The following is a 13,727-nucleotide window of genomic DNA, read 5'->3' on the forward strand; positions in this document are numbered from 1 at the left end:
TAGCACCTCCTCCTAGATCACGCTCCATACCTCGACTGAAGTCCAGGGCAGCAGGTTTGGAGCCTGTAGACAGTAGTTATGGTGCGAAAGCAGGTCTTGAGGACAGAGTTTCTTGACACCGCAAGAATTTTTGTTCCATCCCTGCGTTGCTCTGCATTATCTTGCAATATCAACTGAAATCACTGAGGTGTAGATTCATTGGGGTTTTTAATAGTCCGTGCCCCACTCTTGGATGAGAACCCGGAAGACAGTAGCTGAGGCTTGCTAATGTAAAGACTGCACAAACGAGGCCAGCGCTTTTAAGCAAAATTGAATTTGAACAGGGAATAAAAAAGAAAAAAAGCAGAAAAGTACATGCCTGCCAAGGAATAAGCTGCAGTCCCCTGTGTTTCTCTAGCTAACTTTAGGTGTAGCGTTTCTTCACAGTCCAACTTGGAGATGATGCTGATCACTCTGCATCAGTCTTGAGACTTAGGAGAGATTGCTTGCTTGTCTACACCAGAGTGGGATTTTACCCAGCTCCTGAAAAATGACTAGATATTCAGATATGTATGTATATGTCTGCTAGTGTTTTAGAAACTGTTTTTGTTTAAAGAAAGAGCTATCTATGGCTGAGAAGAGAGGACGATAACCAGTAAGAAACTGGTTGATCCTTCATATAGGGATCTGGTTAAATGTGAACTGTAACGCAGATGTGCTTGACTCAAGATGTTGAACACTTTTGTGTTTGTTAGTTATCGTAGGCCTATGCTATGTATATTTGCTATTAAGAAAACACTGTTTTACAGTATAACAGGTTCCAGTAATTGTGCTCTTTAACACAAGACCTCTGCTTACCAGAATCTCTGAACTATGGTCATGCTTTGTTACAGCAGGGTTTTTTAGAGGTGCTTTGGAGAATTAGATGATCAACAGCCATTAAAATAAATGTGTTTCCAACATTTAAATTTTGAGGAAGATAAAATGTTGAGTGTCTAAAAATCTTCCCTGCCTATGTGTGTGTTTTACTGTTTTCTTGTGCTGCTAGAGAAAAATACATAAATTTAATAGGCTGTAGCCCCTGTGGGTTAGAGCTCTTTTTTCTTGAATGTTTGAAAAGGGCTGAAAAAACTTCTGACTTCTAATAAAATAAATAAATAGCATGCTTAACATTCCACAGTGACTTTAAGATCTTATTAAAATGGATGGCTTATGCCAACAGACACAAGTGAGGTTTGGAAACTTTTGTTTCTTCTCAGGTGACACTCCATCTTCCTTTCCTTTTGAGATGGCAATGTCCTTGGAATTCTCCCAAAGTTTTCATTCTGATTGAGAACACTCTTTATCATAAAAATATGAAGTTTGCTATTTGGCATGTCTTGCCTAAGCGCTTATAGGAAATATTTCCTCCTTACAGTGAACTAAGTGTCTTGAGCTGCAGTACCTCTTCTGAAACCCATTCAGAAAAGTCATTTGCAAATATTTTCTTATAAAAAGTAAAAAAAAATCTTATCCAATGTTTGTTTTCTCTATACATTTATACAGATGATAAAATGGATATGATAGCTTCATTAGAATGACAAGCATTTCTGATTCAAACATACTGAATTCAGCATTACTTGGTTGATAATCCTTACTCTGCAAAATATCCTGGATCTCAGTGTCCTTGGGCATGTGATTTTTCTGCATGGATTAACTGATACTGAGCAAGCTCTTTTATCTGCACTACTTAAGCACAACATGTTTACCTTCCCATGTTTTCCCTCTCTGACTGCTTGTCATTCAGTAAGCATTAATTTCAGATATTGTATAGGAGCTACCATGCTCTGTTTATATTCAGATTGCCCAGTGTCCTATTACAATATACACATTCAAGGGTAGAGCAATGAATCTTGCTCTGTTCCTTTCTTATTGAGCAAGTTTTCTGTTTCTTTTTCAAGAACATGTTGCCAAAGAAAGCTTGTTTGGTTTGTGGCCAGGTAACTGTCTAATTACGGAAAGTAGTTTAGCAAGTATAACTGGGGGAAGAAATGGATCTATTTCGCTTTCCTTTAAGTTCAGAAATCTGAAATGAGATTTGAACACAGCAGGATATTCTCCTGGTTTAAATGTAAAGGATTTAAGCAATGAGACAACCAATACTCCCATTGCAAGAGCGTTTCCTAGCACAATTAGTTGTGGTACTGCCAAGCTTTTTCAGACACTTACCCCAGTTTTCCATTGCTTACTTTGATCTCATTACTTTTTCTGCCTTTGGCCACTGTACTGTTCTTCCTTATCATTTACATTTAAAATACTTGTTGACCATTATATTATGGCCACTTCAGCTTTAGAGGCTTGATCTTTCTTGTTTTGGCATATATTGTGACATATGTTAATATTTATAACCTTAACTAAATAATCTTCTCTATATAGACACATTTCTGATACTAGTAGGCAAAAGCTGGGGTGCAGTCAGTGGTCCCATTAAGATCCTTGGTGTTGTCAATAGTTAACTAAGTTAAGCGTAACTTACATGCATTAAAAATATAGGATTGGCTGTATGGTTAGGTTTAGTTATGGGCATGTATGTTGATACCTCTTTCATCAGTGACTTGACATTAAAATGTCCTGCCAATCAGTTACATTTTTTTCCAACAAACTTTTTTGATGCAGCTACATACAGATGCATTGCTGTTCTCTGCATCTTGTCTGCTTTTCAAAGTCTATTTGCTGTCGAGGATTCATTCAAATTCTTCCCAGTTTATCTCTGTATTTTAGTTTTTGCTTTGCTTGAGTGATGAGGTACCTAACTTGAATTATTATTTGTGTTTTCTCGTTTGATTTCCTTCCCATTTACCTGGTCCATTACAGCTTTACCATCTTGTTTTGATAACAGCTTCCAGAGAACTGTCTGTCCTTTAAGCCCTCTGTTGTTGATTCTGCTTTTTCAGATTACTAAAGGCTGTATGAAACTAGACCAACTGCTGCTCAGTGTGTCAGCCTCTGGACTTTTTGCATGCGGTTCAGCTTTCAAATTCAAAGAAACTCTGATATTTTATCCTGACCTCAGTTTATTTCTATCTGTGCTTTCTGTAGATTAGTTTTTCCAGTAAGGAAAAATTTGAATTTAGAAACTCTATGAAAATGTTTCACTACTATTCAGATAGAGCAAATTGCCCTTCATCTACTTCTTAATTTGCTTGTACTGTCTGACTAGTATGAATATTTCCTCGTGCTGATTGTTGGCAATATTGCTAAAATGAAGGACTTACTGATGACTTCTGTGTGTGGTGTGTACATGATGGTTGGTATGTAGGTATTTTGAACTATCTGCAGATCCTGACCTGAGGCCTGAGAGTCTTTTCTGTCCCCAGTGATTTTTCTAAAATAGAGCAGTGCTGATGTTCCAGGGGTAAAGTCCAGTAACACAATTGTAGGGTTGTGGCATTTTCAGTCTGGACTGACCTTGTACAATATTCTTTCCTTGTGATGACGTTGCTATTAAGAGGATGTCGCTTGGACGATGCAGTTGTGTCCTGCCCTAGTTTACAAAACGGCATACAGACAGAAATGCCAGTTACACTATAGCAATATAGTAATAGCACGTGTGTCTGGAAAGATGAACAGGTTTCAGTATCACTTCCAAAATCACTTGGATGCAAATGCTGCAAGTGTTATCAGAGTTGCTCTGGCACATTGTGTCCCACACAGTGTGAATTTTATGGAAATTCGTCCTTGTGAACTTCTCTGCTGGCTCACAAAGCTAGAAAGCATAGAACAGCTAATTTGTGCCCGGTATCAAGAGACACACCAGGGGTATATGCATCCTACTCTACACGGTGCATGAAAATGTTAATACCTAATGAGCTGTAAACTGCAGTGCTGGTTTGTGAAATAGAATTCCCTATGGGGCATATTGTACACATCTCTTGCAGGATTATAAAATAGCTGCTTTACTTGGCGGATTTTAATCTTTGAGTTGAGAGGACTGCTCAGTTGTATGGGATTACAGTGAATGTGATTTAATGTTACAGGTCACATTGGAATAGACCTGATTTTGCTGTCAGACAAAATACTAATATAATTCTGTGTTGCTGGCCGGGAGATACAAGGTGCCAATTAATTGTCGCTTTTCCTTTTTTGTTTTCTTTTTTACTTTAATAACATCTCTTGGCACAATTGTGCCTTCCAGTTACATAACTGAGTGGATAACTGCATAGGGATAAGATAATGGAAGCTTCTATTAAGTTTGCACATATATGGAGGGAGACGTTTTAAGATCCGTGCATCCGAACCTGTTGACTGCTTACAAGCAAATGCACATTTCAATTGCCATGCAGACGTCCACAAATTTTAAGGATATGCAAAGGCTGATGTTAAAGTTCCAAGATTGAAGTGCAAAGAAAAGTGTGCAGATAAGTGGTCTTTTCTACTGTCAGTTGTGCCCTTTGTTTTCTGTCCTACTCTGTCCCAAGACTTTCCTCAAAGGACTGGAAGGCTTCTTGGGGCAAGCTAGGCAGACCCAGGGAAAATCAAGTAGCAATCAAGAAGTTGGGCATACAGCTTACCTATTGAAAAAGGGGTGATGAAGATCTGTTCAAGCAGCTGGGTTGAGAAGTTTGCAGGATTAACTGTGCTCTTCTACTTCCTCCAGACTACTACACTGCTGGGGGTTTGGCCTTCATCCTGGGCCACTGCAGAGGGCACTGAGCTGGTGAAGAAGATTCTTTTAGAAACTCAGCCCTGCTTCAAGCCCTCATGTCTCTTATCTTGTGCTTGGCACAGTGCTGCAGGTGTTGAATGAGCAGGGGTTTGTTTACATCCTCAAGTTGATGAGCTGGCAAGCTCCCAGGGACCCATGAGCATTTCCACAACCAGAACAATATGCTGGTCATGCTGGCACGCTGGAGGGGTTGGGAAAGCAGGAACTTGTCAAGTTACCTATGTCTCATTAAGCAGCAGGAGAAGGATTGTTGTGTCAAAAGCAGCCTGTGCTTTTGCCAGCCCTGGAAACCGCATGAGAACAGTTTTACATGAGGCTATTACCTATCTCTGTGCTTGCCAAGGAAAGTGCATAGTGCCCTGGCCCTGCACAAGGACTGTCACAGGCCCTGATGAAAAAAATATGCTAGGTTCTCTAAATCTAGCCAAAGAGGATTATGAAGAGCCTTGTGATAACAGTAAGTCTTTATAGACTTACTGCCTAAGGAGGAGCCTCTGAGAAGTATATTCACAAATTACAGTCTATCCTATCAACTGGTTCAATCAACTGGCTAGAATTCCTGTTTTGTGGCAAATTTGCAAACATCATTTCCCAAGAATGGGGATATTCCAGATCTCATAAAGCGCAGAAGATGACATTTTGATTGATGAATCCAGACACTATCCAAGAACCACAGAAGAGGGGATTCACTTTGTTGCCCCTTTAGATTTTGTGAATTTTCAATAGGTCGTTTGCCAGCAGTATGCCACCTGCCTTCAGACAGCTTCCAAGAAAAAGGATTTGGAATGATGGTAGTAACTTCTGTTGTATTCTAGAGCTGACAAACATTAACCCCAAAGGCCCTGTTTCTTACGAGCAAAGTAACAGTTATATTTTTATGTGCTTTTCTTTAAATTGCCATCCAGCAACATTTATGTCTTTGATCCAGTGTAATAGATCTTGAGAGGTACAGGATCATGGAGCTGTAGCTAATAAGGAAATATTGTGACATACTCAGAACTTGCCACTTCATTTATGCTGGGTTTTTTTTCTCCCTTGTAACTATTTTGGAGCAATCAGGTGGAGCCAGGGATGCAGAAAAAGATCAAGCTGCTGCACAAACACTCCCCATGTTTCATGTAATGAAGCTGTTCACAGCCTGGGAAATTCAGAACAATCTTTCAACATCCCTATTAAATATATTACTCTTCTAGAAGGAAATTATTTCTACTGCCTACCAAACTTTAGTGAATAAATACCAGGTTTGGTTGACCTGACTGTCGATCCGGTGGTTTTTCTTTGATCTCTGCATGAATTTCACCACCAAGCGGGTTGTATGGGAGCAGCCAGTCAAGGTGTCCTGTGGAACCACTTGCTAAGAAGCTGCTTTGTGCTTTGCTGCAGGTGAAATGCTGAACGCTGACGACATTTTTTGAGTCCCCTCTATGGCCTTCTCTTCCTTTCTGCAGTAAAGGGTGAGGTTTGGAGGCAGCAAGTGGCACAATGGCTGACAAATCCCCACCAAGCAACTGGCAGATGAAGTTGAGCTTCCAAATTAAAAGTGCAGGGGAGAAAAGGGATTGCAGGCATGCTGCAAAAGGACTGCTGGCACCTACAACTAAAGCATAAACAGAACTTCAATCCACAGCGGAGAAAAGTAGCACAGAACCTGATTTGGTTAGGTCTGTGTGCGTTTGGGCTAGATTTCTCTTGTGAAAGGATGGCATGGGAACTTCAGCATGTGAAGGACTGTTTGTGTGGGCAAGCGGGCAGTCCTGGCTGCCAGGGTACTTTGCCGGGTGGTTCATAGCTACAAGATAATGAGTGAAATGTTCAAAAGATGTGTGGTCGTCAAGGTCCCTTTCTTTTAAGAACTTCCTTCCCATTTGGAGAATAGATTTTGGAAGGTATGTAGATGTATAAACAAGGAGAGGGGCATGTGAAGGCATTTCCGGACTTTCCAGTGCCTCTAGGTCTTTTAAGTTTTTAATTCAGATATGTTTTTAAAATTACATAAAAGTATATATAATTTATAATTTATAGACAAGTGTTCAGCTACACATTTTATAATTTTGAGGTATTGGGAACATTTGTGATAAAGAATACGTTAGAAACCTTTGTATTTCTCCTCAATACTTGCTGTTTTATTTTACAGACCTCTTCCATTGCACAATAAAAGCATTAAAGTTGATCTGCTACTTATTTGGCTGGCACAACACTTTAGCCAGTCGCTTATGTGTGCTTTGACAGTCAAATATCCTGCAGCTGACATCCGTTACGAATTTCTTCAGTCTAGTGAGTCCAGAGAAGGAAAAAATATACCCACGTTAATCATCAAACACAGCATATGAGCACCTTCTGTTCTGTGTCAGAGCTGGGCGGTTTTGACAAACTCTTCAAGTCCTCCAGCTGTGGCACATTGTGCGGTCGCTTCTCAGCCAGATGTGCTGAGACAGCACTCATCCCGTGAGCAGAAGTGGATTTGCATTAAGTTGAAAATGGAACAATTGATTAGAATATCCTTCATTTTCACTTGAATTGGCTGTGGGCGCCCAGCTGCGGGCAGCCGCGCTCTGTGAGGAGAGGCCAGGCCTGCCCTATCCCCTGACAGTTCTGGCGGGTTCCAGCCGCCTCTCCTCAGGGCACAGCCCGGCGCCTCAGGAGCTCCGGTGGTCATTCCCGCCTCCCCTCATGGCACAGCCTGGCGCCTCAGGAGCTCCGGTGGTCATTCCCGCCTCCCCTCATGGCACAGCCTGGCGCCTCAGGAGCTCCGGTGGTCATTCCCGCCTCCCCTCAGGGCACAGCCCGGCGCCTCAGGAGCTCCGGTGGTCATTCCGGTGGTCATTCCGGTGGCCACGCCGGTAGCCACTCTGGGCAAGAGGGTGTAAAAATGGCTAAAATGTTGCTGGCAGTGAAGAGTGAGGGGAAAAGTGTGAGGAGCGGCCCTGCCAGCCCTGAGGGGAGAGGAGGAGGAGCTGCAGGCCCGGGGCCGCCATTGCTCTGTACGGCCGAAGGTGCTCCAGTGGCACTGTGGGACAGAGTTAAGTGTTGGACTTTTAAATAGACAACACACCACAGGAAAAAGGAGGTATTTTTATGTTTCTGCTGTGAAGAAAGAAAAATGTGAATGTGTTTTTGTCCCTGGATCTTTGCCTGGTGTGTTTCTTTTCCCTCTAACTATTCATATCTAACCATATCATTAAATCTTCCTAATATATATCTGAAGATAAAAGGTGACAGCTGTAATAGAAAGAACTGATCACAAATTATTTTTTCTTGGCATTGTCTGAGATAAATTTGAAATATGCTTAAGAAAACAGAGAACAAATCTTAACAGTAAATTGAGGCCATTTCATTTTGGATGACTGTCCACCGAGGACCGTCCTCACTGCAGTTGGTCTCAGAATATCATTAACGTTGGTCACAAACAATCTACTCTTTAATATCCAGGATACAAAGTCCCTTTGACATCTGCCATCTCTGTTTCACAGTCAAACTCTCTCTGGTGCAATATCGTCTGTAATTGAACTTGCAAATTGCTTCACTTTCTGAAATGCTGACTGCTTAATTATGATGGGGAAAATAACATTCTACAGCCATAAGCTCAGATAACCGTGTAACTCAGAAACTACGTAATTATACGTGTGAATAATACTTGCTGTGATTTATGTTAGTACTAGCGGCAATATGCAGGACCACTCTGCAGACCTTGTCTGTCTTCAGTGTGGAGGGAGCAAAGAAGAATGGTCACAAAATGGAGGGAAGGGAGAAAGTGCAGGCCTGGGCCTTGCTTCCTTTTATCCCAAAGCTGTTCAAGTTCACTCAGACAGGCTTCAAGAGATTCTGTAGTTCAACTCCCAGCTTAACCCACAGGTTTTTCCATGTGATATTGCCCAGTCACTTAATTTAGCCTTAGCTGCAGGTCTCCATCTGATAAACAAGAACTACAAGAACCCTGTTTTTCAGGTATACTCTGAGCATTAAACAGAGATACTGCTTTGACATGCTTGAATACTAAGTCTGTGTGAAGTGAGATAAGTATTTGTATAACAAAATGGACACCTTTCTTTCTGAACGCCATGTGATTATGATGCCACAGTTTTTTGAGGAATTGTACATATGAAAAACATTATGTTTCATTTTATCCTGGAGCAGGAATGCCAGAGCAACTTTAAGCCTCCTAGTCTGGCAGAAAGGAGTACATTCAAAACAACATGGAGATATTAAAGATGACTCTGGATGAGCTGTCTCAAACATCAGAAGTTTCAAATCACTAAAACGTGACATGGCTTTGCTGGTTCCCCATGTACCCGCTATCCAATTAAGACCTTACCCATTTTTCCTGTATGATGTTGCTTCTGTTGTGTGAATGTACACCACAGACAATATCTATATCCCAGTGAACTCGGTGCAGAGGGGATTTTAGGTCAAGCTAACTCCATAATAGCACCTGAAACTGTTTACATTCATAATGTCTCTCTAGCAGATTCACACAGTAGATGATTCGTTCATAAATCTATAGTTTCATGAAAAAACTCAGTGGTGTTTTTTTTTTCCTGATTTTCTCCATTTCATATTTTTTCTTGTGAAAATGAAAGTATATAGTCCTCTCCGTGGATGATTAATTACTCTATGAAAAAGCAGCTGTGGAGCCTAACAAGATTGCACTCAGATTACCGTCTTAAAATAGTGGATGGACTTGATGTTTTTTTCCTTGCAACCATCTTACAATTGTTGTAATAAGAATGAATGATAATTGCATTGCTCTGCATTGTCACTACATTCCTTGTCATATGAATAGATTCATTTAGTGCCGCCATCTTGGCTTGTTATGAAAATGAGGCATCTGAACGTAAGACAGTTAGATCTTTTCCTCTCTGATCGAGAGCCAAATCCTAGGGTCCAAGCACAGATTTTAAGTAAATGCTTTATGTGCTATATTTGCATCATGAGGTTACAAGCTTTATGAAAACAATGCAGATTTGCCCATTGCTTTTTCACATACTAGACAAATACATGTAAGTTTCTATGTTTTAGGATTAAAAGGGATTGACTCTAAATGGAGAGAGTAGCAGAGTTAGGAGTAGAATTGAAGTCTTCCATTTTCCAATGCTATAGTCAGTCAACTAAGTTTTTTTCAATAGTTGGGGACAAGAGGTAAGAAATTCTCATTGTTGGGAGTCACCAAGGCACACAGCTGCTTCAAGGTTCTTCAGAGACACAGAAAATCTGTTTTACTATAGGAAGTAACTAAATTAACTAAAGCTAAATGATTGAGTAAATCTACATGTGAAATCTAGACAAAATAACAAAAATACCAGGCAAAGAAAAATGTCTCGAATTTTTTTGGTTAAGCATTAATCTTCAAATATAAACTACTGGATTATTTTTTGTTTGTTTGTTTAAATGTACAAATTGACACTAGCCATAAAATCAACTTTATGCAGAAGACTTGACAGAGAAATTCATTCTGACGTAATAAGTACAGCTCCATTGAGATCAATGTGATATTTAAGCTGAGGATAGGACTCAGCTTTCTAATTTGCCAGCAGCATATGAAATGATCATTTATGCTGGCACTCCAGTGAGATATGAATTGCAAGAATAAAAATTACAAAGCAAAGCTTAGTTCCCACTTGAAAGGTAATTCATTTAGTTTGCTTTGCTTTGCAGTTTGGTTGCATTCATATACACATTCTGAATCATATTCAAAAAGGGTGAAAGTTGCATGTTTCTTTGTGTGGCACTCTGATGTTTTCTTGGTTTCCTCTGGAGAGCATGCTTTCTTTTGTCCCCAGAAGACCCCTTCCCTTGGTAAGTTTCAATTTATTTTCTCTGTTCTTATAGTGCTCTGTGACTCCGATTCCCCTGTGCCATTGATTATCCGTAGATACCGGTTATGAAATTATTTATCTTTGGTAAAGGTAAAGGGATGTGAATTACCTGCAACTTATATGGCTGAAAATGAGGTAATAGTAACAAAAAAAAAAAATAATTAACAACTAGATGAAGGCCAATCTGATGATTATATGGTCTTTCAGAGACACCGTTGTATAAGTGTATATTGAACATAGCATCTGTATGTCACTAGATCTGTACTTGAAGTTAATTGATGCTTTCCCTGGATCTGTGTTTCTCTCAGGACAGATATCAGTGGATGGATTTATGCGATATCTGAGTGGAGAAGAAAATGGCGTTGTTCCACCTGAGAAACTGGATTTAAATGAAGACATGTCTCAACCACTGTCACACTACTTCATCAATTCCTCACACAACACCTACCTCACAGGTACTGTGTTGGAGAGATATGATTTCTTGTCTTACAAAAAGTCCTAATATATTTGCAGTGATACCATAAAATGCACTAGAAGCATCAACAGAAAATTATGATGGAGCTTAATCTTCAAGGAAGGAAGGGTAGCACTTGATTGTTGTTCTATCTGCTGCGCACAGGCAACAGATACAGTTTTATTAACAGGGGAGTAGCAGCTGGGTTGTTCAGATGAAGTCTGGTCTGAAGCCAATGAAGTCCCTGGAAAGTTTTCCTCAACTTACACAGGATTCTAGATTAAGGTCCTTATTTGGGGAGGAGAGGGAACAATGTACTTGGTGTGACAACCAAGGATTGCCAGGCAAGTATGTGAAGCAGAATATGGGAAACATCTCTGTAGCTAATAAATTTGCCCCTAAACATTAAATCTGACAGTTTGTTGAGCTCCATGAAATTTGCTTTGATTCGGAGATTAGAGAGGTCCCAACATGGCACATAGCTTTCTGACAGTGCATTCATATCGGCAAGGAATGGTAATCTGGTCTGAACTGAAATTTTTAGGTGCTGTTATGTTTTTAAAAAGGCCAAGCACCCAGAAGCTCCTGTTAATTTGAATTAGAGTTAATGAGTCTGAACTTGTTTGCACAGAAAAGTCAACGATGTTTTAAGATTCTGGAAAAGCTAAGATGGTTTGGGAACCCAACTTCTGGCACACGTTTTCTAGGCTAAGACGCTGTTAGCTTGTGAGAAAATAATAGTAAATTTACTATTTTAGTTTAATGTATGTAGGATGAAATATTTTTGACAAGCAGATATGCACAGGAAGTTCTCTCCTATATGATTTGATGTTTGCTTTGTCTTGTTGTGTTTGCTAATGACTTAGCATTATGTTAAAAAAATAAGTAGTAGTGCAGCAGTGCGTGCTAGAAATGTGGTTTATGGATAACATAGGCCTTTTGATATTACGAAGAGGCTTACCTTAACTGACCAAGTTCTTCAGAATGCCAGTATGCTAAAACATAAATAAAACCATGCAGTGGAGATGCCCAGTTTAAACAGACTGTGTGGTAGTTATTCATCTGTTTTGTGTTTGTTATAGCACTTTCTACAGCACCTTTTAGTGCTTTCCTAAAGTGAATGAACTGTCATTGTTTCCATCAGACACCATTTTTCAGAGGTTTATATCTTGGCTGTAAAATGTGTTTTGTGCTAAACTTTGTCATACAAGTATTTGGCTTGACAGCTATTTTGTTTCTCTGAATTGAAAGAAATGAAAATCATTGTGGCCACTTCTAAGTTATGATTCCAATATGCAGAAATTTATGCTCTTTGGAAGAGTGCAGACACGTCCAAAGCAAAAGCAATTTTTAATTATGATATTTTGCAGACCCCTTACTGCCAGTATGGACTTTGTTCTGTCAGTGAGGATTAGGACCCACTTAAGCCAAATGCTGCAGCTTTATACAGATTTTCTGGAAGAAAACAGTAAAGCTGTTGTACAAATGTTAGAAGCATAAACCCACAGGGAGGACAGACGGTGCAGTTTAAAGTAGGTCTGAAGTGTCAAAATACTGCTCTCCCTTCCTCCAACATGAATTTATAGCTGGTACCACAACATACCACAGATTTTTATTGGGGTGGATCAGGACATAGACATATTCTGAAGTTCTAGAAGCACAGAAGCAAAAAACCAAAGAATTAAGGATGGAAATTCATGATTAGTCCAATGTATTCTAAATTTTTTAACTGTACCCTAAGTGACCTATCTTAATTATTTTAAGAGAGAGAAAGTTTACCTTGAAACTTTGCAAATTCACTGACTTGTATGTGAAAGTCTACAAACCATCTCAGATTGCATATACAGGTTTCTTTGCCTGCATTTCTAAATCATTTCAGAAGCTACATCTGATCATCGGTGTTTATTCAATACAATATTCCTGGCTTAGTAAATTGCGGGGAATAGGTCAGAGTAAACTCAGGGGATAGTGCAAAGTAAGTTTGAGTCTCTTTCAAACTCCATTTAAGAGTGTATATTTCCACATTTACAGGCACAAAACACATGCCCTTCCCTTTTAGTGGGCTCATTACATTCAGTAAATGTGTGGCAGCTGGCCGACAATGGGATTAATGATTTGATTTTTATCTGCATATTACAAAAACTGACAGGCTTAGGTTTTGCTTTGAGGTTAGACCAGATACAGAAATCACATTGCCATTTGCTTTCTTGCAATGAGTACTTAGTAAAATTAATAAAATTAATGGTGACAGACTATTATTTTTCCCAAGAAGATTTCAAAGGGTCTGCTGAAGTGCTTATGACTTTGGAAGGGAAGTTCAGTAGTACCTCTGCCCTCACTGGAGCTGTGAAATAGCAGCTAGTCATGTAATATTATTAGAACAATAAGAAAACAGTTCAGTCTACCAATACTTTATGATTACTGTGCTTAATGTCCTACCAATTATCTCTCCCTTTGTTAGTTTTTTTAACCCAGAAAAAGGGTTGCACAAAAATGCACAAAAAACCATTATAACGTAAAAAGAAACATGTGCACACTCTGAATTTATTTTTAATTACACTGATCATTTTCCTAGCCTTTAGTAGAAGCCCTTGGCAGTACATCAAGTCCTGATTATTTATTTAGAAGTGTAACTGCTTTCTTTTTATGAGGGAAATGTAATTTTAAAGTACAAAGGTAAAAATCCATGAAGAAAGAAGTGATTTATAGCGGACCTAGGCTAGCTTAAAGAAATGTCATATTTTAGAAGCCTTTTTATACTGTCTCTCATCTTTTT

General features: G+C 39.5%; 1 protein-coding gene across 4 annotated transcripts in view; it reads left to right on the forward strand.

Annotated features, from left to right (window-relative positions):
* PLCB1 (phospholipase C beta 1) overlaps positions 1 to 13,727 on the forward strand; it is a 289,951-nt gene that overhangs the window by 162,017 nt on the left and 114,207 nt on the right. For all 4 annotated transcript variants that reach the window (XM_014966416.1, XM_014966418.1, XM_014966417.1 and 1 more), the window contains exon 8: positions 10,806 to 10,952. In XM_014966416.1, the coding sequence (XP_014821902.1) occupies positions 10,806 to 10,952 (147 nt within the window). The remainder of the gene's footprint in view (positions 1 to 10,805; positions 10,953 to 13,727) is intronic.

This window comes from Calidris pugnax, unplaced genomic scaffold (assembly GCF_001431845.1).
Source record: "Calidris pugnax isolate Ruff unplaced genomic scaffold, ASM143184v1 scaffold31, whole genome shotgun sequence".
NCBI classification, from domain to species: domain Eukaryota; kingdom Metazoa; phylum Chordata; class Aves; order Charadriiformes; family Scolopacidae; genus Calidris; species Calidris pugnax.